This window comes from Daucus carota, chromosome 4 (assembly GCF_001625215.2).
Source record: "Daucus carota subsp. sativus chromosome 4, DH1 v3.0, whole genome shotgun sequence".
NCBI lineage: Eukaryota > Viridiplantae > Streptophyta > Magnoliopsida > Apiales > Apiaceae > Daucus > Daucus carota.
This window is the reverse complement of record NC_030384.2, coordinates 40,346,946-40,372,273: the sequence shown is the minus strand read 5'-3', so window position 1 is coordinate 40,372,273 and position 25,328 is coordinate 40,346,946. Positions and strand designations below refer to the sequence as shown.

General features: G+C 35.2%; 2 protein-coding genes, 1 long non-coding RNA gene and 1 pseudogene across 3 annotated transcripts; 3 read left to right on the top strand and 1 right to left on the bottom strand.

Annotated features, from left to right (window-relative positions):
* The first annotated feature begins 2,908 nt into the window (after nucleotides 1-2,908).
* LOC108218235 (uncharacterized) lies at nucleotides 2,909-4,825 on the top strand (annotated as a pseudogene).
* A 3,603-nt stretch (nucleotides 4,826-8,428) lies between these two features.
* On the top strand, nucleotides 8,429-9,198 carry LOC135151973 (uncharacterized). Its single transcript, XR_010290988.1, has 3 exons — nucleotides 8,429-8,807; nucleotides 8,894-9,054; nucleotides 9,139-9,198. It is a non-coding gene; the product is annotated as an uncharacterized LOC135151973 (long non-coding RNA).
* Nucleotides 9,199-11,754: 2,556 nt separating this feature from the next.
* On the bottom strand, nucleotides 11,755-14,999 carry LOC108217380 (uncharacterized). The gene is made up of 2 exons (XM_064091250.1): nucleotides 14,588-14,999; nucleotides 11,755-12,145 (listed from the first exon to the last, which is right to left on the bottom strand). The coding sequence occupies exons 1-2, from the start codon at nucleotides 14,635-14,637 to the stop codon at nucleotides 11,941-11,943; spliced, it is 255 nt and encodes an 84-aa protein (XP_063947320.1). The 5' UTR covers nucleotides 14,638-14,999; the 3' UTR covers nucleotides 11,755-11,940.
* A 5,857-nt stretch (nucleotides 15,000-20,856) lies between these two features.
* LOC108217972 (senescence-specific cysteine protease SAG39-like) lies at nucleotides 20,857-22,397 on the top strand. Its single transcript, XM_064091270.1, has 3 exons — nucleotides 20,857-21,355; nucleotides 21,440-21,669; nucleotides 21,865-22,397. The coding sequence occupies exons 1-3, from the start codon at nucleotides 20,923-20,925 to the stop codon at nucleotides 22,225-22,227; spliced, it is 1,026 nt and encodes a 341-aa protein (XP_063947340.1). The 5' UTR covers nucleotides 20,857-20,922; the 3' UTR covers nucleotides 22,228-22,397.
* Nucleotides 22,398-25,328: the final 2,931 nt, after the last annotated feature.

Here is a 25,328-nt window from a genome sequence, read left to right as displayed (position 1 = left end):
GCCATTACTCTGCTGACCAGATTATGGTAAATAAGTTGTCAAAACGCAACGACTTGACTGGTCTTTCATTAGAAATCGGCAGTTCATTTTTAAAGTCACAATTGGAGCTGTTACTTTCAAGAAAAACCCACTTTCTCCAATCTGGGGAGAAATCATCGTCCTGTATAGGGGAAATATTTAATTTCAGTATATGCTCCATATGCGGAAAAGATGGACATATACATTTACATATATTAAATTAGGAATAGGACTATATGGTGCTAGTTCATGAATCAAAAATTTGACTCAACATACCTTGATTTGTTCAAACACGTGAATAGGTCTAACAGTCAAAGTTAGACAAAATTCAGGTCTAACTAAAACCACTGTGGCACTAATATCACTACAATAATCTCAATACTATATATGAAGATGAAATTGACCTTTTAGATTAAACAGACTATCAGAAGATGAACAAAGTATTCAACCACTGAGAGTCATAGCTACACTACAGAAAGGGGAAGAACAGAAGTAATTGACAAACCTCAGCTTTCAGTTTTGCCTCTAAATGCAAATTTGGAGTTAATTGTGATGTATGTTCACTCTCTGTGGGATTCTTTATCTGCCCATATTTTCCGCTATTTGAGCCACTAGCTATCACTTTTTGCTTTGGTGTAGTATTCCTCCCACGCTTTTCAGGTGTTGCACTTGCATGGCGCTTCTTACGTGTAGCACTAGTACCATGCTTCTCTGATGTAGCAGTACAACGACGCTTGCGTCGCTGAGGACTCTTTTCATCATCTAAATGATTTAGCAAGTTAAAAGCATCACTATAATTGTACACTCAATGATAATGAGACGAATGATGCATCTGCAACTACATGTAAGTAGTTACCTTTTACAAAATGACCATTCTCAGCAAAAGCATTGTGTTGATATAACAAAGATAAGTTATATATGCATATAAAGCTGAGAGTCGGTAGCAATGCCAATTTAAGTTAAGAAGACATCATATGCACAGTCACTAAGATCTGATTCTCCTATATCTTATTCATACTTGCACATGATTCTATTGCAACACAAGTCCCAAACCAAACATACCAAGTGTATCCCGCACATATAGCAGGGTCTAGGGCAGAGAATTTTAGTATCTGGGATCATGCATTTAAATCAATTGCAGAACAGACAGATGACTTAGGAAAGACAAATAAATTTCTGTAACTCTAACACTACCTTGCTATCTTGTCTGACCATAAAACTTTAACCTTTATCAATTCTAAAATATATGGTTTTTGAACTTTATGTATTTAAAATTCGAGTATCGGAAACAAATCTAGCTAGAGCTAAACATATAACATTACTTATCTACGGTTCAAGTCAAGAGTTATGAAAGCTGCACGTAGCATAAGAACTTGGTTCATGGTCAACACCTAGTTTAAGATAGCTACAATGTCTTTGCTTCTGCCTGGAGCCTCCTAAGATATAATCCTTGACATGTCATATTGATTCATTATTGAGTGATGTGTTTATCTTTTTATTTCACTGATAAAGCATGCATGTGCAGATAATATGATTATGTTGGTCCTTCATGGTTGCGCTTTAACTAACACAATGATGTTTGGTAAACAAGTTACATGAAAACATTAGCATTTTCTATGATTCGCTTCTCTTCCTTGTCCAACATGGCCACAGATCGACATGCTATCCATCTTGGAGACTTGGAACACTAAACATACTTTGCAGAAGCACATAAAAAATACTTTGGCGTTAAGAGCTTGTTACCTCCATTAAAAAACTTTCTTCTTCTTCTTGGTAAAAGACTAAAGGTCGATTACAGGTATTTAAATAGATAAGCACCCTGCTCCCACTGGGGTTGAAACTTGAACCCTAGACCTCTTATTCTTAAGAGGAGACGGATGTCCGCTTCAAAATATCTAGAACCAGAACTAGGCCATTTACATTATTTCTCAATCAGAACTAAATGTATTTATTGGTTGATGTACTACATTCAATGAGGTATATACTATGAACATGAGACTAACATAGAAAATTAATTTCCAATAACTCATGCTTTTATCTTATCTTGGAGAATTTAAAGCAACTATTTCTCAGTAATTAATGCAATATAAACATACTGGCTTCAGAGTCTGGAGACGAACTGCATTTGGCATCATCCTCGTGTGAACTGGATTTGTTATCATTCTCCACCGAACCAACACATGATTGATCTTTTTGCTGTATTTTTTGTTGTCGTTTCTCAGAAACTTTTACAAAGAAATTAGACTCTGCAGGGGGAAAAAAAAGAGAGAGAGAAACAAAACGATAAATCTCAGCCACTTACTCACTCAAACCTAACCTATCTTTGTACCATCATATCACAACTCTTCAATGTGCTGATGTCCCGCCAAAACTTAACCAGTACTGAAATCATTTCACTTACTGTTAGTTACCGGAGATTCTTCATCAGCTACACCCGTCTTTGGAACCTCCTTATTACTTACTACAACCTGATTTACATATTAATCATTTCAGCTGAAATATACCATTTATCAAATTACCAATAAAAACAAATTGAAAAAGGAAAACAGTCAATCACCGTTACAATTATATAACAATATAAACATATAAACAATTATATAATACAGTAAAACCTCGATATATGAACACTCTACTAGAATTTAGGTTAAAACTACACACGCAACCAATAAAATTATTATTATTATTATTATTATATGACTATAAACATGGAATTCATATAATTTCAAACAATAAAAAGTCAATCAACACAATTACGAAAAAAAAATCACAATCGCACCTTCTTCGACTCCCGCGATTCAGGCGTAATCGCTTTCGTCTTTCGTGGCTTCTTCTTCGTCTTCTTCTTGAGACCACTACCACAATACTCCTCATCTTCGTCGTCAACGCGATCGTCGTCTCGGTCATAATTTTCGTCGGCGGTGGCAGTGTGATAAGTTTAGTTGATTAATAAGTCTTAGTTAGTTGGCTAATAAGTCTTGGTCTTTAGGAAGTCTTTGTCATTTGAACTAGTCATTGTTTGTTACCACGTTTCTAGTCAGAACGTGGGAGTTTGTTTTGGTGTTTGTTCCAGCTTTCTTATCCTGTAACTGCTACATATTAGCAGCTAGTATTCCTTCAATAAAGAAGTCATTCCATATCTGTTCTTTGCATTCTAACTTTCATATATTAGTTGTGTGCATTTAACATATTGGTATCAGAGCTTCATATATAGATAGCGAGAGAAAGAGAGAGACAGAGAGAGACTTTAGCGATTAAGAGTGTGTGAGAGAGATGGGGTCAGAAGCCAACGGTAACTTTGCTCAGCCTTCAATTCCTAAGTTTGATGGCGATTATGATCACTGGAGCATGCTCATGGAGAATCTGCTTCGCTCCAGGGAGTATTGGACGGTCGTGGAATCTGGTTATTCACAACCTGGTGAGAAGGAAGTCTTGACGGCTGAACAAAAGAAGACATTGGTGGAGATGAAGTTAAAAGACTTGAAGGCTAAGAATTACTTGTTCCAATCCATTGACAAGTCAATTCTGAAGACAATTACTCAGAAGGAGACCTCTAAACAACTCTGGGATTCAATGAAGATGAAATGTCAAGGTAATGCTCGCGTTTAGAGGGCCCAACTCAACCGTCATAGAAGAAATTTTGAAGTTCTGGCAATGAAGCAAGGTGAATCCATTGCTGATTACTTTGGTCGAGTGATGGTGGTTGCAAATGACATGAGGAACTGCGGGGAAGATGTCACTGATGTCAAGATAGTCGAAAAGATTATTTGTTCCATAGAGGAAGCGAAAGATATTGATGAGCTCTCTGTTGATGCTTTACAAAGTTCATTGTTGGTTCATGAACAAAAGTTCAGAAAGGATGGGGAAGAGGAACATGCCCTTAAGGTGTCATATGATGATGGTGGACGCGGACGTGGGAGAGCTATTTTCCGAGGACGAGGTAGAGGAAGGGTCGCCAAGGCTCCCATAAGGCAACTATTGAATGCTACAGATGTCATCAACTCGGACACTTCCAGTATGAATGTCCAAGCTCCGGGAAACAAGCAAATTATGTTGAAGCAAATGAGTCAGAAGAGGTGGTGCTCATGTCTTTTGTTGAGTCAGATGGTGCAAAACGGGATGATGTCTGGTACATTGATTCGGGTTGTAGCAATCATATGTGTGGTGACTTATCTCTTTTCTGTGAGTTGCAAGACGATTTCCAAACAGTTGTTAGATTGGGAAATCACACAAAGATGAATGTTGTTGGCAAAGGCAGTGTGCGATTATTTTTGGACGGAATAAGTCATCTGGTAACAGATGTGTTTTATGTGCCCGAGTTAAGGAATCATCTCTTAAGTGTTGGACAGCTGCAAGAGAAGGGTCTATCTGTTTTAATGGGGTCTAACCAGTGTCGCATATATCATCCAGAGAAGTGTTGTGAGATGTGTGCGGGAACAATGTGGACTGAACTAATCGCCGGTGAAGTCGCAATGACGGCGGCGGCGTTAGGAGATCAGTGACTCCGGCCGTGACGTCGGCTGGATTGTCCATTTAATAAGCTGAATTGTGAATCGAAGGAGAATTAGGGTTTGTCGATATTTAATTTGAGGGTTGGGGCATATATAAATAAAAATATAAGCACGTCAGATATATGAAATTAAAGCAAACAAATACACCACCGTTGTATTTGTATTATCAAGGGTTAGCCGTTAGGGAAGGAATGAAGGGGAACAACGTAGATATATTTCCCGCCACGTGACCAAAACGAACCCGAATATTTAGGATGTTAGCATTCGGGTTTTAGTTCAGGTTTTACTTTTTAAACCCGAATTATTTTTGGATTCGGTTTGAGTTTATATCATACCGTTTCGAATTCGACTCAAAAATCAGAAAACTATTTTATCCGATGTGAACCCGAACCTGAAGTTGACCGAAATTCGTTTTTAATATATTAATAATGTTTTTATATATACACGTGATGTCCCTTAATTTAAAGTAGTATTAGTATAACATATAACATATAATATTACTAATACCTGTATTAAGAAAGGACTATAATTTGTACAAATTATTGTATGAAAGTCTACGTTATTGTATTATTATTATTAAACATATTTTCAGGTGGAGGGTTCGAAATAAGTACTATAAGTCAAGCTTTTAAGGGAGATTAGCAACAGGGATATTTGTGGGTTCAAATCAACAAAGATGAATAGTCATTTCATTTTGATACTGCAACCCCTTGTTCAATTATCCGATAGAATTTATCATTAAAATCCTCCATTCCGATTGTTTTGAGCTAGTGTTGCTTTTCATGGCCTTGCTTCATCAACAATTCCATGATTAGAGCATCTCCAGCAGATTAGCTATATGATGTTTTAAGCTAAAATTTTGAGGAATATGGACAAAAAATCACTCCAACAGAGTTCCTACTCATTCCCTAGACTTTAGGATCCACTTTTGATTTCTCATAAATAGGTAATCCCTAACACATTCCTCATTTTTTTAATTAGTAAATATTCAACTTTCATTTTTGGACACTCTTTCCCACATTTTTCTTATTATCTTTTTGTTAAAAGAATTTGAATTTAGTATTATAATAATAGAGAACACAAATAGGATTTGTTGTTGGAGTTGTCAATCAATATAGGATCCCTATTTTTTAGAATTTGAATTGTTTATTATATATTTAGAGTACCAACTTAGAGCATCTCCAGCAGCTTCCCTATATGGTGTCCTAAGCTATTAATATAAGGAATATGACATAAAACACAACTCCAGCAGAGTCCTAGCCATCCCTTAAAAAGTTAGGATGCCCACTTCATTCCTCATTTTTAAGGATTGTGGAACCATTCCTCATACTATTTTGAACAACAAAATATTCACTTCTCTCATTTCCCCCCTCTTTCCCTCCTTTCTCTCTCCTACTTACAAGTTAAATATAATATTATAATAATAATAGGGAATAGAAATAGGGAATGTTGTTGGAGTTCCCATTCAATAAAATGTAGTAATCCCTTAAAAAATGAATATTTTATTATATATTTAGAGAACATGTTAGGACTCTGCTGGAGATGCTCACTGCTAGAGATGCTCTTAGAATGCTGATCCATTGCCTTATCTGATTTCTAACCAAAATTCCAACAATTTCGACATCGTCTAAACCAGGAGCCTTTTGGCTTGAAACAGATATTAATATTCCCTCACTAGAGTTTGTGGAAATCCGAACCAAACTCAAACAACACCCGATGGATTCAGGTTTGACCGAGCCAATTGCCATCCCACGTGTAGACGACCATTTTTATCCCTTTTTTGATGTTCATCATTATGAAATCAATTCATACGATTCATATAATTGATTATTTGTATTAGTTATCATCAAATTTATGATACATACACACTAAAAGAAGTAAACTAGATATCGTGAAAAAAACAACCGCTTGCACTTTTGAGAGTCGACTCCCAAAATTAGGATTATAGTCGCCACCTCTATGCTCTTCAACCTTCATCTTCTTTACTGGCTAATCATCTTCGCTCTTCAATCTTCTCTCCTATTTATTAGTTTTTTTAAATAAAATCAAGATCTAACCTTTTTTGGGCAAATTCTTGTTGAGTACCTTTCATCAGGTTTATTAGTTGTGCCCATCTTTTTGGGATTTTTTATGTTTGCTTTAATGTTTTTGTGTGATATGTAATGGGTTTCGATCATGTTTGTAGGAAGGATTTACATGATATTTTGGATCTATAAGACTCGCATCAAATATGGAACGGTGGTGAATGTTGCAAGAGTTTATCTTTCACGACAAAGATATTGTTAAATTTATATTTCGAAAACAGTCCATAAATATAAATTGTTCTTCCATTAATTTAAAACAATTTATAATATATTTATTTTAATTTATATTAATATCACTTAAATGTATTTAAATACTTTTAACACAGTGTGATTTATTAAATATATAATTTTGAAAGATAATAATAAAGAAATCGAGGTTTCGTCATGAGGCGAGGCCGAGAAATAATTATAATGAATTTAAACTTAATTTTATCATATACATTAAATCAATAATCAATCAATTATTAATGAAGATACTATTATCATGAAGAGCATACTTTTCATTACATGTGATGCATGGTCAGTTTTTCAATATATTTTTACGAAAACACTATATAAAAAATCGTAGAATTGGAGATATAAAATTACTACAATAATTTTGTGTTAGATTCTATGAAAAGCTATTTATCATTTTAAACTTCTCATTATTTTCTTATTTAAACATTTTTACGTTACCATAATTTGGTATCCTTCACAAAATTCTGTTGATCATCTATCTCAAAGAGACACACCACGAACATCCAAATTAGCTACCAAAAGAGAGTATTTCGGCATTTATGAAATTTAAATTATATGACTTAAAATAACATGATAGGAGAGGTAGACTTTAATAAATGAAAGCATTACGACATGATTTCATTTATTTTTTTTTGCACTTGCTCGATTTGCCGCTGCTGCTTATTTTTTATTTACAATTTTAATTTTTTGAGTTGCATCCCCAAAGATTTATTGAGTGAGAAGTGGTGATCGTAGATAAACCAAACCAAACCAAACATACTCGGTATATCCCGCTTAGAACAGCGTCTGAGGAGGGTAAGATGTACGCAGCCTTGCCCCTGCCCTTAAAGCAGAGAGGCTGTTTCCGTGAAGACCCCCGGCTTAGTGCACAATAAATAATATAGTGTGTGATATAATATTAATATACCTTAGTTCATGGCCTTCTTCACATGGGACTTACCTACACAGTTCCCGTTTGTCGATGATGGGTGACAATGATCTGAAATGGAGATATTAAACTGGGACGTTTGGCAACAACCGTCAATGCACTAACTGCCACCAATCCAACGGAGTCTCTTTCTTGCATTCCCCCACCCCCATGTAATACCATTGTAGACTATGACGACACGAATTCTAAAAACCCCTACCATAAGAATACGGTTACCAGGCCAAAATCATTTAGAAACCGCGTGAAATCTTACCAAATCCTTCGACGAAACAACATCTGTGATGCCCCATTAGTATGCACTAAATCTTATCAAATCCTTCGACGAACCAACATCCGTGATGATCGTAGATGTAGTATACAAATAAAATTAATAACTTAAAATATTAACACACCGACACCGTAGACTTAACATCCATCTTTATAAGCAAATTTTTATTAGAATTATTTATACGATCAATTATACAATAATTTAATACTTAACTATAATAATTTATATGGGACATAGACACATTTTAAAATTAAAGAAAACACAAACATAAATAGTAAGTAAATTTAAGAATTTAACAAACAAAAACGAAAATATATTTTACATGATGCGAGGGTTAAAATGTAATTTACTTATTCGAGCATCGAGAACGTTCTTCCGCGCGCCTTTAAACTCGGCAATTAGGGCTTAATGTTAAACCTAGTTCCATTTTCGTTGTGTATCACGAGTTTCTGAAGATGATTCATAAGCTGGATTACAAAGAATTCAATCTCAATCACAATCATGAGCACAATTTAAGTGTTGATTTGGCATCGATTGCTTTGATGACCGCCGGAAGCTTGATGTACGTTCTCGTCCACGGTTTTATCCACCGTTTTTTCTCCGGATCGGATGCTCGACGTGCTGATGGCCTCCATCTCCTGGTTCCGCCGCCGCCGCCACGAGAATTGCCGCCGGTAACGAGATCGGGAAACCGAGTATTCTTCGTTCAGTTTCCGGCTCCCACTGCATCCTCTCGTCGCTACACCATCTGAATCCGCGATTAGGTATGTGATGCATTGTTCTGCTGCGTCTTTTTCTAAGTTGTGAAGAGTAGAAGAAAGTTCATATCGTTTTTTTTTCCGTTCTGCAGGATTTGTTCGTATTACAGCGATTGAAGTTCTTCTGATTAGGCGTATGTTGTGTAGATATGTGTTGCGTACTCGATTATGTTGTGTAGATATGTGTTTGTTCATATTTCTGTTATGTTGATTTTGTTCCACTCGTCGCTACAGCTTCTGAATCCGTCATTAGGTATGTGTTTTTTTCGTGCTGCGTCTTTTTCTAAGTTGTGAAGAGAAAAAGAAAGTTCATATCGATTTTTTTACCAATCTGCAGGATTTGTTCGTATTACGTACAGCTTTTGAAGTTCCTGTGATTAGGCGTATGTTGTGTGGATATGTGTTTTGTATTCGATTAGGTTTGTTCATATTTCGGTTCTGTTGATTTTGTTGGTATAAACCTATGTTTACACGATTTACGATGATATTGAAGTAAATGAGAGTATAAGTTTGATGCCTACTAAATTAGCTGATGCGTGATGCTTTATTATATTGCCACATATATACTGAATTTGTTAACGTGATCTAAATTTGTATATTTCTTTCAATTTTTGAAGTGTACTAAGTGTTGAGGATTTGAGAGTTGCAGTAACGTTGATCTTCTATCTACTTCTTTAGTTGTATACTCTGGTTTAGTATTTGGTAAAACAAGTAATCCTATAGAATGTGTACTGAGCTCACCTGTTTTACTGACTTGTTTGTATGCTGAGTTTCATGAGCTGTTAAGATTCCGAGTCACCAGACCCCCTCCCCTGTGGAATCTGTGTAGCTGAGTTTTTATTTTGAGTTCTTAAGTTTAATTTTAATGGAAATTTGACTTATTATTCCTAGTTTAATTATTTAGAGTTGTGTGCTTTTAAGTGCTCCTGAGCACTAGAAAACGCAAGGCAAGTTGAATTTTATTTTCCCCTAATGTGGGATTGATGGCGCGAGTTGAGCGGAGAGGTGAGGGTGTGTGGTGTGTGTGTATAGAGGTGATCAGAAGGCGGTGTTGCAGCGGGTTGCATCAGGGCTGTATACATGTGTATTGTTGTGTGCTTGTATAAAATAGAGCATGGGGTGTGAGTTTAGCAGGGGGAGGCTGCTGTGGGTTAGGCTGGTGGTGCAAGGAACAGGTGTGTATAGGGTGTCTAGAGGCGCTGTTGTAGAGGGTTGATGGAGGGCTGTATAGGTGTAGTGGGTCTGCTGATTCGGAGATGTATGTATGGTGTGTGTTCTGCATCAGCAGCTGGTGTGTGCGCAAGCATATCCTGGGGTTGTGTGGGGTTGGGGAGTTAAGTTCGATTGATTGCAGGGGAGGGGCGTGATTACTGTTTTATAGGCAGCTGTTGGGTGTGTGTGTGCTGTTAGGCTGCTGGCGGTACTATCAGAGTGGGGTGTGTGTTTGTTGCGTCTGTGATGTGTGTGTTTTGGTGTGTCTGGGGTGTACAGTGGTGAGCGGAGGGAGCTATTGCTGATGGGCTGTGTGATTTTTGAAACTTGCAGAAGGGCTGTGTGATTTATGAAACTGAATATGATTTGGCCAACGAATACAAAGGTAAAAGGCCTTATTTCACCAGACCTCTCCCCTTCGTTTTATTCACTGTAATATACTCTGTTTTATTCGTTTTATTTACTGCCTTGCTTCTCTGTCTTTAGAATCAAACCATTTCCCTTACTTGCGTTTAATTATCTTGCGAGTTGCTGTGTTTCGATTTCATTTCTGAATTGCCGAGTCAAGTTTGAGTTTGGATTGTGTCTTTTGTAGTCTGGGTTTCGCTGATTTCTTTGATATGTTGTTTTGAGTTCTAAACCGAGTCACCAACGAGTTTGAGTCCTGCTGTGCTTTGCCCTGAGTCGCTAGGTTGTTCTTTTCATTTACATATGTATTTTGTGGTGTCTGTGTTTACAATCGAGTCATGGTCTGTTTGTTGGGCTTGAGTAGTTTTTAGTTGCAGCTTTGTGTGTTATAAAACCAGAGTTCCGTTTTTCTTATCGAGTCAGAGTAGCTAACTGAGTTTGAGTAGCCAATTTTCTTTCCGATTGTCTGATTCGAGTTTGGGTTTGCAGTGCTGAGTCATGGAATCTGTGTAGCTGAGTTTTTAATTTGAGTTCTTAAGTTTAATTTTAGTGCAATTTTTATTATTCCTAGTTTAATTAGTGAGAGTTGTGTGCTTTTAAATGCTCCTGAGCAATAGAAAACGCAATGCAAGTTGAATTTTATATTTATTTTTGGACAGAGCAAGTTGAATTTTATAAAACAGCTACATTAATAATGTCTTCAATCTTCTCCGGATAACTTGCGCTAATTTTGTTGTTAATGATGGATGTATCTTGTGTTTCCAATTATTATTTGAAAAAATTAACAAAAATATAAACCTAATTGCATAATGAAGAAACACAATTTTTTTTGTGATTTTTGTATTGTGCTCTAAAGTTTTTTAGTTTTAGCAAAATTATAAAAGAAAAGAGAAACAAAAAGAATTGTAAGAACTTCCTTGTCCCATTTTTTAAACCCAGGAGTTTGGTGTTAGTGTATCCTAAGGATCACTATTCTCATGAGCTGTGCTATTTTAGCTCTAATTTAGTAATCAGACAATTTTGTTTGCAATTTAAGAGCAAATGTGATTGCAGAGAAGCTAAAGTACTAGCGTTTGAGTTTATACTTCTGTTTAAATCATTTTAATTTACATCGTAAAGCCTGGTACAACTCTTGAGTTTATCATTTTTGTTTTGAATTATTCTAATCATTCTCGGCAAGGGATTACTCTAGATGTTTTCTTGTAGCCTGCATGTAAGTTAATGTTTATCTTGCAACTTGAACATTTGTAAAACCTTAGGCTTGACCAGAACATGAAAGAACATAATCTGCAAAAACAATTATCATAAAATTCACCCCAAACTTGAGGACCCTGGATGTAATTTATTGATGTATTAGGCAAAGCGGAAGATGATATGAACTGATAAAATATGTTGTTGAAAGAGCACATTAGGTTTCGATAACAAGTAGTGCATTTGGAGGGTCAAGACTCAGTTACAGCATTAGGTTTCGATAACAAGTAGTGCATTTGGAGGGTCAAGACTCAGTTACAGCATCTGCCTAAGTACCAGTAGCTGCAGCATTCTGTTCTTCCAGAAGTTTCTGTTGCCGTTCTGCATGCTCCCTTTCACAGGCACTGATCCCCAGCATTATATCCACCATGGTGCCTGTGGTGCCAAAGAACACTAGGGGTGCCAAAGATTTCCGTTTTATACCAACGGGTATAGCAATCAAAGCACCAGCAACAGAGAAGACCCAAGTGCCCCTGTGAATGAAACTATACAATAATTTGAATACAATGATTTATCTGCTATGCTAAACCTTCACCATCTAAAGAAAGTCAAAAACAATTACTCTATCATGCACATATTCCACTCCCTAGCGACGGTTGTCAGATATGTCCAAGCAAATACTTCTCATACAATAATCATTGTCACCCTTTTTTCTGTTAAGTAAAAGGATCTAGAAATAGTGTGTGCCCAACTCTTTTTATGGGAGTACACAAAACAAGGGTTATCTTCTTTGGATTGTAAAAAATTAATTAATCATTTGAGAATTATAACCGGTTCAAAGATCATTACGATAACTTATTGCAAGTTCAACCAAGTTATAAATCTTAATAAATTGCGACATACTTCCCTTGCACAAGTGACAAACAGGGAAGTATATTAAGCCACAAGGGCACATACTCTTGATGGCAAAAGAAGTGCTCTCCATAGAAAGCATCGGATGCACCTATCATAAATATGCAAATCGTAAAACAACACTTTACGAGGTTTATGTCACATGTGAGTAGGGGTGAGAAAAAAAAAACCGAAAAACCGAAACCGAGCCGAAAAACCAAACCGAAAAAAACCGTGACCGACAAAAACCGAAAAAAACCGTAACCGAACCGACATAACGGTTTGGTAACGGTTACGGTTTTACCCTTAAAACCGAACCGAAAAACCGAACCGTTTATATAATATATTAATAAAAAGATAAAATTTATTATATATTATTATATAGGGTCTTACTCCAGTACAAACTCCTTACTGTACAAACGTACAAACCAGTGATTATGACAATAATATTTAGTGATTAGCATATTTTAATTTAACAAATACATACATACATCCATCACCATCGCCACCACAATCACGACCACCACGACCACCCCACCCACCACCACCACGACTGCCAGCATCACTCTCTCTCTCCACCATCCACCACCAACCACCACTGCCCAGCGCCTCTCTCTCTCTCACCACCACCCACCACCTACCACCACCAACCACCACCAACCACCACCACCACCACCACTGCTAGCGGCTCTCTCTCTCTCTGGTTGTTCCCTCACCGATTAGTGCTATACACACACAAACACACACATTCACCACTGCTTTTCTCATCTCCCTCAATCGTGTCTCTATCCCTCAATCGTGTTTCTAGCACTGCCCTTGCGCCGGCGTCGCGGCTGCCGCCGGCCGCGCTGCACCACCACTCGGCTATACCGCCCCGTAAGTGCTCCCCTCCCCTTATCTCTCCATCAGACCCTCCTGGTAGATTTAGTGATTATGTTCAATCATTTAGTGATTGTGTTCAAGTCATTTAGTGATTGTTTGTACGTTTGTACACTAAGGAGTTTGTATTTGAGCACTTGCCTATATATATATGTGTGTGTGCTACAATATATTAATTATATAGTTTAGTAAGAGAAATTGATATTATAAGTATATAAATATTTTTCTAGAATTAATAATAATATTAAATTTGTATACTAGTTTATAATCATATAAAAATCGTAAAAAATCGTAACCGACCAACGGTTAACCGAACCGAGAAAAACCGTTTGAAACGGTTCGGTTACGGATTTTACCTAAAAACCGAACCGAACCAAAATACACGGTTCGGTAACGGTTTTAGATAGAAACCGAACCGAGCCGTGCACACCCGTACATGTGAGGCGCATCATAGTGGATACTAGCTGGGAAGATACTAAAGCAATGAATGATACAATCTTTTGTTTCCTAATAGTGTTTAATACTACCAATCAAATGTAATTAATGTGTACACTAAGAGAAGCTGCCCATCACAACCTTTCAGCATCAGCCCATGAAGCACCAATACAAAGCACTAGTCAACTTTTGATGCTGAGGAGCATTACTCGAGATGTATACACTTTGAGGGAGTACAAAATGGTGTATAGGCTAGATGCCATCCCACTCTAACAATTATTGTTCTGTCAGTAGGACAAGTTCTAGACCTAATTAACTTACACAAAGCTCATTCTAAATCATTCACAATATTCACTTTCGGGTTAAATATGCCAGAAGAGAGGCAGAGGGCCTCCATCCCCTTTTACATGTCCACTTTGGAAAAAAAAATTGTCCCAAATTATTTGTTCACTTCTCTTTTCAAAGCAATTTTTTGTATGTTTTTTCAAAAAGTAACAACTTCCAATGTTAGACTAGCATATATATATATACACAACTCTATCTAATTCATTACATTTATTAGGGATATGTATGAAAACAAGATATCTAACTAACATTTTCTTAAGATGCGTTATTTTTTCAAAAGGAACAAGTAAAAGGGGACGAAGGGAGTAGTAAATTTCACATGTGCTATTGTTCAACAGGTACAGTAACTTTGTCTTAATGTCTTGAGAGTTGATGGGCCACTCATCTCAATCATCCTAAATGTGAAACTAGATTGTTTCAGTTACCTTAGACACATGTTCCTCTTCAAGTAGTGACATGTACCACACCACAGCATCTTCTTGCTTTCATCACTTACGTTTGTGCTTTACCATGAATTCTCCTTATTCAGATATCTCAAGTTGTTTCGTTCTGCTACACGTTATAAAGACAAGTTCAGTATTCCGACAAGTACCTAGAACCAGACTACAATTGAACTTTCAGGTGTTGGTTTGTAAGAGATTGGGAGTGAGGTAGGGGGAGGGGGTAAAGCTGGAGAGGAACCAGGTCTCCTTCCGGAGAAGTGAAGCAGATTGTAAGACAGGCTTGGGCTGAATATTAATTATGGAAAATTTAATTGAATGGGTAAATCTACAACTGAGTGCTTATTAGTCATTTTGTGTTGCGAGATATATCTTTATACTGAAAAATATACATTTGGAGGAGGCATGTGAACATGCTATTGGAACTGGTTTACGTAGAGGTTAGTAAGACTTAAAAGCATCTTCAATCGTGTGGGCTATAATCGTTGGCTAAATTGGACTTATAAAATCTCCAACGGCGTTGGCTATAATCGTTGGCTAAATTGAACCTGTAAGACATTATGTAAAATTTGCTGAACCTATAAGACATTTTGCTTCAATGGTATTGGCTATATTGGTTGGCTATAATTTAAAAATAGTATGTTATTAATATTTTAAATTGTTAAAATAGAATATATCAGTTCAATATGGTAATAAATGATGTACAATCTTCCTACAGATTTTCTTACAGACCTGCAGAGGTTCGACAAATTTAGCCATCCATAGGAGGTTGACTAAATTTATAGACAACAGCTGAGCATGGTTGGAGTTGAGTTTTTGGAGCTGTTGGCTAAATTTTTTTATTTTAAGTATGCCAACTCACCTTTTAGCCAAGGGCTTTAGATGGTTGGAGATGCTCTAAAACATTATGTAAAATTTGCTGAACTTGTAAGACATTGTGCTTCAATGGTATTGGATATATTTGTTGGCTATAATTTAAAAATAATATGTTATTAATATTTAGATTGTTATAAATAGAATATATCACTTTAATATGGTAATAAATAATATTTAATCAGCGGGAATGAGGAATATAAATCGCGGGAGATGACGTGGAATTCACTACAGATCTGTAGTGGTTCGACAAATATAGTCATCCATAGGAGGATAGCTATAATTATACACAAGGGGTTGTTGTGGTTGGAGTTACATTTTTTGTGAACATTGGCTATAAAATTTAATTTTGAAAAGCCATCTAGACTTTTAGCTAAGGGCTTAGGAGGGTTGGAGATGCTCTAAGACATAGAAACAGTAGGTATGTGAATTTTTGATAGATTGTTAGGATGACATTTGGAAATTCTGGCACCATTTTCCAAATTCCAATTCTTATTAGCACAACATAAGTAAAGGCCCAATGCTAAAAAGTAAAATCACCAATAATATCCATCATATCGGCTGAAATTTGGTGGAGCAAGAAGTGTTCGAATCTTCACCAATGAACAATTGGCAAGGCATTGTGAATACTCCCTAATGCTCCTAGATTAACATATTGGTAAAAAATTCTATCTATATGAGTGATGCTTCTCTCGCTCCCCACCACAAATTCTAAGTTGTCCCTGACATTAAAACCTACAGCAATCTAAGGCCTTGCTCCCGAGTTTAATTAGGGGAGAAAGCAAGTGAAAGCAAGTGTGCTTTCATTTTCATCCCACTTTTGGAGTGAAAGTTTTGGAGTGAAACTATGCTATATTTTCACTTACTTTCACTCGCTTTACTCTCTTTAAAAAACTCGGGAGCACGAGTAGGAGTGAAAGTTAGATAACTTTACTTCCTCTTCACTTGTTTTCCTCCATTTTTAAAACTCGGGAGCAGGGCGTAATTTTAGACTTCGTACTAATTTTCAAACATTAAGCTTCTCACCAGATTATTATCCAATTACCCACAATGATTTAAGCTCTGTGGTGCTTTATATTCCAAAGAACAACAATCAGCACCTTCAGTTTTGTTTGGTTTTAACAACATTCCTAACACTAATTTCAACTTCCATGTGTGGTGCAGTAAGAATCAGAGTCCACATATTGCCCAGGAGAACCATCTGGAGCATACTGTGAACACATAAATAATATAATTTTCCAACAACTACAAAGTACTACAAACTAACGTATTGCCGAATATGCAAAAGTTATATTTCTCCGGACACTGTAATGAGGTCAAACTAAGTATATCTGTAAAATTGCCCAAGATATCATCCAAATGCCTAGGGATGGGCATTCATCCCGCCCCGCTCGACCCCGATCCGATCCTCGTCCCGTTCGAGTCGAAGATTCGGAGAATTTTTCAGAGTAGGGGCGAGGAACGGGGAAAAATTCATTAAAAATTCGGGGATGGGGGCGGGGTCGGGGATTTGTGTCTCCCCGCCCCGATCCCCGACCCCGGTTGTATATATATATATATACATATTACATTTATATGTAAATAATAATATATTTATATATATTATACTAAATATATTACTAAAAGTAGACACCTTTTATAAAATTATTAAGATTAAAAAAAATCTTCAATTTTATTGATTGATTATTATTATATTGTAATTATAATATATTTAATAATTTTAAAATTGTCGTTTATTGATATTATAAATCAATTTTAATATGATTTGATGTTAAAAATATGAGATAATATCATTTTATTAGTATATTATGAGTTAGTAGTTTGTTTGTTTTATTAAAATGTATATTATACATTATAAAATTATTATTTTGTAATTAAAAATTAAAATTCCCCGAATCGCCGCGGGGATCCACATTCCTCATTCGGATCGAGAATCGGGAGGGAAAAGGATCCCGTTCGGGGTTCGGGACGGGGTCGGGGATTGATATTGAATTCGGGGATCGGGGGAGGGAATATCACTCCCCGACCCCGAAGTGCCCCGCGCCCATCCCTACAAATGACACAATCTGGGAGGAGGGTCCAAGAGGCATTTCCTTCTTTGGGCAATGTGCGAGTGAATTGGGACTAACATTTTGCATTGAAGAATACTAAAAACGAAGGGACTGTCCCACCACCGGAGGACGGCTCGCCTCTTGTTTCTCTGTCTATACTATTACTTGCAGTACTCCTCCCTTCCCGTTTCACTTGTTTCTAATTTTTGTTAATCTTATAAAATGGAATTTGCATTGAAGTATTGGACCAGTTTTTTTAATTCAGCACCTTTAGCTTACATGGAAGGTACATGGGAACAAATTGTGGAAAATAAGGTCAAATCGCTACTGGACTCTTAAAATAGCAAGCTAAATAAAATTTTTATTGTGTTTTGACGGTACCATATTACCGTTATTATTCTCCTGATCGATTTGATATATTATATGTTGAATTCGGCGTTCAATAACATGTATATATTACAAAATTATCCTAAAAATATTACTTTTTTTTCGAGTTTTAACGAGCCGAACGAGTTCGAACCGAGCTCGAGTCAAACACACTAAAAGCTCGGCTCGAGCTCGTTTTCTTAACGAACACATTTATTCGAGCTCGAGCTCTTAACGAACCGAGCCGAACCGAGCTTTTATCAAGCCGAACTCGAGCTTGTTCGCTAAGAGCTCGGTTCGGAACAGCTCTACTTGTAAGCTTTTCCGAGATTCTAATATAACTCTTTTGCTTATATAAAAAAAGGTTAATTCTATTTTCACTCGTGTGCCCGCATTACTAGTTTTATTACGGTATTTAATTTTTTTGATTATTTACGGAAGCAATCGAGAAATCCAAATAACTGAAATATATTAAAAGATAATTTTTTTATCAATGTCTATATTATATATGTGAAATATATATTTACTGAAATCTAATTAAAAATATTATTATTTTTTTTAAAAAAAATTTCAATAAACAAACTTTTAATCAAAAAAATTTCATTTTCAAGTTAGTTTTGACTCTTTACACACGTAACTCGGTAGTAATTTATCTTTAATAAAAGTTTGTTTGAAAATTATATTTCGTTCAAATATGGTAATTCTATTAATTTTAAATATATTAATTACTCAGAATTTAACATAATTCAACATAATGAATAAGATTATTGTATATTTCAATCACCTTAATTGTCTGAGGAGGAGCGGATACGAGGAGTTTCTAACTAATAAGCTAAATCGACAATCTCAAACAAACTCAACATAATGAATAAGATTATTGTATATTTCACTTTAATTACCTGAGGAGGAGCGGATACGAGGAGATTCTAACCAATAAGCTAAATCTGTATCTGGAGTAGAATAATTATACTTATATTCAGGTAAATCGTTCCCGCCATCCCCCAAAAAGTTTGAATTTACACACTTAATCTGAACTAATTCACCGTCCTCTAAGGAGTGAACAAGGCACCCGCCACTGAAAAAACGGTACACCTTGTTCGGTAATAGTCTGTTACATGTCCTATCCTTTGTATTGACCAGTGCAACGTCCATAAACTTTTGGTTGTAAAATAAAGCGTAACCCCATAAGTTTCTTACGGGAAGCCAAACCTTGCGCAAGCGATCATACCTTCTTACAAATTGTTGGCCTGGAAGAGTAGCATCCTTTCTGACATCCGGGTTAAAAGCTATTATCAGCAACTCTCCATTCAACACAAACGAATGGACTACCCTTCTATAAGAATTCTCAAAAACAAACTCGTCCCGACGCAAAAGGTCAAATTTGAATTCTCCATTACGGATATTATAGGATGCTACTTGTCCAAAAGGAGAAGGAATGTAGAGAATTCCAACAAGGATGTGAGGAAGGAGATTCCCTGGCCTAAAAGCAGGAGGCTTATTGAATCGTCTAGCAGTCCATTGTGCATCACCATTGCGATATGTTACAACATCAATTACGTCAACTTGGCTAGCGTCTACGCAACAAAAGACACAATCTGGTGAATCGGGTCGGGTGGAAAACGTGGAAACGAATCTAAGACCATTAGGATGGTTAAAAGTAGGAAGGGTGATGACTCTTTTAGTAAAGGGCGAGAACAAAAAGACGTTTCTACGCGTCCAGAAAAACAATCTTGGTTTGCTAACAGAAAGAAAAAGCCAATTGTGCTTGACACCATGCAAACATACATCATCAGAATCATCATCAGAAGATGGAATACCTGATTCAGACCAGTCAATAAGGTGTCGTGAAACTAGATAGCTGGGAGATGATAATGGGTCATAGATTCGGAATTCAGAGCTGCCTGGATATATACAACCATGCCATGGTAATGATGAGGAGAATTTAGTTCGAATGGCATGAGCCGCAGCCAACCAGTGGGTGCAAACAGCACCGAAACGAGCCCGGTCAATCACGCAGAGTCTGCTCGCTATTTCCCCCAACAGATTGCGGTCAAGTTTGGCCCATGGCGGCGACGCTTTCCCTTCTTTTTCTTCTTCTACTTCGAGTTGCTTCTGCTTGTGCTTTGAGGAGTAATAACTATTCAGAAGAATTATTGACAAAGAAATTGAGAGTGTCAACAACTCAAACACTTTAACGCCCTTCATCCCTTACCTCTCTCTAGCTCAGTCCAAAATTTCTTTCCTTTATTCTTAAAAGTGGATTGTTTGACAAGAAAGGTATTTATAATATGTACGAATTCATAATCCATTTAGTTATTTGATTTATTAAGAACACCAATCTTGAGGAGATAACTTATCCAACCCCTTCTCTAGTTTTTTTTTTTTTTTAATAAGCAAGCTTCATTAAATAGGACACCTAGTAAGGCATTAATACAACTGGAACCAAAAGGAGAACACTACCACCAAAAGACCTATAATCTCGGAGATTTTTACAGATTCGATGACAGAAGTCATCCAAAAACAAGAAACTATAAATAGTCTTGACATGCAAGAGAGTTGGAGATTAACTTAAAAACATATTATTCAACAATTTACACACCCAAATTATAAATATATTCAAAATTTAATCTGGATTATATATTTGTTTTATTTTTAAAAGTTCTGGATATATTAATATTTAAAAAATTTATTAAAATATTTGAATATTACTTTTTATATTTTATTAACATTTGACATACAATATGGACAAATACCTCACATGTGAACACGTTAGCTGTTTGGCCTTTAAAGTTTATTTTGCAGGAAATCAAAGCAACGGGTAAAGCACAACAACGTTTCCAAATGTTTATTCAACAATGTCTGATTCACCCCCATTTTACAGGCACGCTGATAAGCAAAACAAGTTTGACATATCCCAGAAACTAGCTACAGAGGTTTTATTGTTTGCCTATAAATTGCCCAAGTCCAGTGCTAGAATGCATAAACTCGCAACACTTCTGAAACATCTATCTTTCCCAATAGTTAAATTTAATGGCTTTTACCGTCAAGCACCAGTGCATAGTCTTGGCTCTGCTCTTTACCATCGGAGTCTTGGCATCTCTGACTGCAGCTCGTTCTTTGAATGAGGCATCAATGACCGAGACACATGAGCAATGGATGACACGCTATGGACGTGTGTACAAAACAGCTGATGAGAAATATAGGCGTTCTACCATCTTTGAAGAGAACCTCAAATACATCCAGGCAATTAACAGAGCAAACAACAGGCCATACAAACTAGGGGTCAATGAATTTGCAGATCTTACCAATGAAGAGTTTACAGCGTCAAGAAACAGATTCAAGAGCCATGTTTGTGCCACGTCTACAAATGTATTCCGATATGAAAATGTTACTGCAGTGCCATCTACCATGGACTGGAGAAAGAAAGGTGCAGTTACTCCTATCAAGGACCAGGGCCAGTGTGGTAAGTCTTTAGTTTGTATGTCATGACTTATACTCTGTTATTATTTTTGGAGTATTCTTTTAACACTTCTTTCTTAAAATTCAGGGTGCTGTTGGGCGTTTTCAGCTGTGGCAGCTATGGAAGGAATTACTCAGCTTAAAACTGGCAAGTTGATCTCTCTATCCGAGCAAGAATTGGTAGATTGTGATACTAGCGGTGAGGATCAAGGCTGTGAGGGTGGTCTTATGGACAATGCGTTTGATTTCATCCAACAAAACCACGGCCTCTCAACTGAAACAAACTACCCTTACAGTGGAACTGATGGGACATGCAATCAGAGGCGGATCTTAGAAGGGGCAAGAGGGGTCAGTTGACCCCCCTTAATTTTTTTGTTTGTTAATATTATACATATTTTTAGGTTGTAAAATTGAAATTGACCCCCCTTAATTTTTCTGTGACACCTTTTAATTTTTTTTACAAAAAAATTGACCCCCCTTAACTTCATAGTCAGATCCGCCACTGCATGCAATGCCAACAAAGAAGCAAATCATGCAGCGACAATAACTGGACACGAGGATGTGCCTGCAAATAGTGAGAGTGCACTGCTGAAAGCTGTTGCAAATCAACCAATCTCAGTTGCTATTGATGCTAGTGGTTCCGACTTCCAATTCTATTCTAGTGGTGTGTTTACAGGTCAGTGTGGAACTGAGTTAGATCATGGAGTGACTGCTGTAGGCTATGGCACAGCCTCTGATGGAACCAAGTATTGGCTAGTGAAGAACTCATGGGGCACAAGTTGGGGTGAAGAAGGTTACATAAGGATGCAAAGAGGCATAGCTGCTGAGGAAGGCCTATGTGGTATTGCAATGCAGGCTTCCTATCCCACTGCCTGAAAAACTGGAAGAAATTGGTGATTATCACTAGTGATCACTACTCATGTAATTATGTATATGCCTGTTCAGCTACCCTATTCCTCTTGTCCAACTTATGGTTGTGAATAATTCAGTTAAGAATTGGTACAATGTAAGAACTTTGCTATGTTATTACATAAATCTTGACAAAAGATGCAAGTTCCTCAAATATGCTACTGTATACCATTTTCCAGTTGAGTAGTTAATTAGCTAGTAACTTAAACATATAATAAAAACGCAAACCTCTATATCTAAACAGGAAGCATGTTTCATCTGCACTTAAAAGACATTGAATATCTTATTGTAGTCTATAATTTTGTAAATTGCGGTAGACCAGATTCTGCACAGGTTCATTCTGATATATGAATGGTATGAATCCATCATTTTTATGTAAAATACCTCTACTTCCCTTCCACCTTAAACTTTACAAGCAAAAATTAATCTGTAATTTATACTTATATTCGTTCTTCAAAAGCTCAACTAAAGTTCAGTTAAAAGATTATTATTTAGTGACTAATATGGGATGCATCTCATCCAACCTTAGTCCGACACTGCTTTACTCATGAAGGGAAATTGAAAATCTTATGGCCCCGAAATTCTTTGCTCGCTTCCCTTTTCATTCTTATTCGGATCTCTAATCCTCATATATATACTATGAGAAAGATTATGCATAAATATCACACAAATTATTAAAAAAAAATATAATCATATATATATATAAAGGAGGATGCGGGCGTCTCTAGAATTGTTCGATTCAGTCTTCTAATTTTTCTTCAATTTCGGAAAGAAAATATAGTTATAATTCAAAAAATCAGGTTTAAGAATTCTAAAAATAATACAACTCTTTTCTTATCGAATTCCAAAGATGATACAGTTCTTTTCTTATTTAGTATTTGTTATTGAATTCTAAAGATGAGACAATTATTTTCTTATTTAGTAATCCTAACTAATAAAAATAGGATTATATTTATTCAAACTAACAAAATCATAGATAAAATACAATTTATATTTAAGATTTGTAAGGTAATACGTACAATTGTTATTATCGATTTAGTCTTATAATTTTCTTAAATTTCGAATAGAAAATAAATGATTGTAAAGATAATAATCATTAAAAAAACTGATAGCAACAAAAATTAGAACCATAAAAGAATAATAACTTTTAACTAATAAATAGGCATCAAAAAATAAAAAAAAATTAACAAATAAAATAATATATAAAAAATAGGAATCATATATTAATTTTATGATAATGTAAATGGGTCTTGATTAGTATTGTGTTTGACGGGCACGGGAGGCGGCCCAAACTAATTTTTATCTAAATAATAATAAATTTTTTATTAGTATTATGTTTGACGGGAAAGTCGCTAAAATAATTTTTATAAAAGAATAATAATTTTTAACTAATAAATTGGAATCGAAAAATAAAAATAATTAACAAATAAAATAATATATAAAAAATAGGTATCATATATTGATTTTATGATAATGTAAATGGTTCTTGATTAGTATATCGTTTGACGGCCACGGGAGGGAGGCGGCCCAAACTAATTTTTATCCAAATAATAATAAATTTTCTATTAGTATTATGTTTGACGGTAAAGTCGCTAAAATAATTTTTTATCTATGTTATAATATATTTTTTTGTTACACAATTCAAAATAATCTCTAATTTTGTCATAATTAGAATAATTTTTATTAGTATTGTGTTTGACACTAAAACGACTCAAACTAATATCTAAATTGTACTTCTTCCATCCCATTTTAAGTGTCCTGTTTAACTTTTGAATGGTCAAATTGACCAAATTTTGACTGAGATTTACACATATAATATAATTTTTAAAAGTAAAAAAAATTATGTCATTATAAAATACATACAATATACTATAAAATGTAATTTTTAGTTTTTCAAAATAATAATGAATTTGTTTTTTATGCTTGGTCAAAATTTGGTCAATTTGACCGTTATAAGTCAAAACAGGACGCTTAAAATGGGATGGAGGGAGTAATGTTTTGTTATAAGTATTGTGTTTGACAAGAGAGCGGCTCAAACTAATTTTGATCTAAATTATAATATTTAATTTATCATAAAAATAATAATTATGGATTAATATTGTCTTTGACGGGAGGGGGGTTCGAACTAATTTTATTATTAGTATTGTGTTTGACAGGATGATCACTTAAACAAATTTTTATATCAATTATAATATTTTTTATTTGTGATATGTTTAATGAGAAGATGACTCAAAATAATTTTTATCATATTATAATTCTAATTCATATCAAAATTTATCATGCCGCCGCGAAGCGCGGCTTTTTTCACTATATATATATATAAAGAGGATGCGGGCGTCTCTAGAATTGTTCGATTTAGTCTTCTGATTTTTCTTAAATTTCGGATAAAAAATATAGTTATAATTCAAAAATTCAGGTTTAAGAATTCTAAAAGTAATACAACTCTTTTCTTATCAAATTCTAAAGATGATACAATTCTTTTCTTATTTAGTATTTCTTATTGAATTCTAAAGATAAGACAATTCTTTTCTTATTTAGTAATCCTAATAGAAATAGGAATATATTTATTCAAACTAACAAAATCATAGATAAAATATAATTTATATTTAAGATTTGTAAGGTAATACGTACAATTTATATTATCGATTTACTCTTATAATTTTCTTAAATTTCGAATAGAAAATAAAGGATTGTAAAGATAATAATCATTAAAAAAACTGATAGCAACAAAAATTAGAACCATAAAAGAATAATAACTTTTAACTAATAAATAGGCATCAAAAAATAAAAAAAATTAACAAATAAAATAATATATAAAAAATAGGAATCATATATTAATTTTATGATAATGTAAATGGGTCTTGATTAGTATTGTGTTTGACGGGCACGGGAGGCGGCCCAAACTAATTTTTATCTAAATAATAATAAATTTTTTATTAGTATTATGTTTGACGGGAAAGTCGCTAAAATAATTTTTATAAAAGAATAATAATTTTTAACTAATAAATTGGAATCAAAAAATAAAAATAATTAACAAATAAAATAATATATAAAAAATAGGTATCATA

Excerpts from the sequence above, each read along its gene's own strand:
- LOC108217380 (XM_064091250.1), bottom strand. The coding sequence starts at position 14,637 with ATGCTGTGGTGTGGTACATGTCACTACTTGAAGAGGAACATGTGTCTA. Across the intron at positions 12,146-14,587 it reads AAGAGGAACATGTGTCTAAG|GGGCACTTGGGTCTTCTCTG; the intron begins GTAACTGAAACA and ends TTTCATTCACAG.
- LOC108217972 (XM_064091270.1), top strand. The coding sequence starts at position 20,923 with ATGGCTTTTACCGTCAAGCACCAGTGCATAGTCTTGGCTCTGCTCTTT. Across the intron at positions 21,356-21,439 it reads CAAGGACCAGGGCCAGTGTG|GGTGCTGTTGGGCGTTTTCA; the intron begins GTAAGTCTTTAG and ends CTTAAAATTCAG. Across the intron at positions 21,670-21,864 it reads GAACTGATGGGACATGCAAT|GCCAACAAAGAAGCAAATCA; the intron begins CAGAGGCGGATC and ends ACTGCATGCAAT.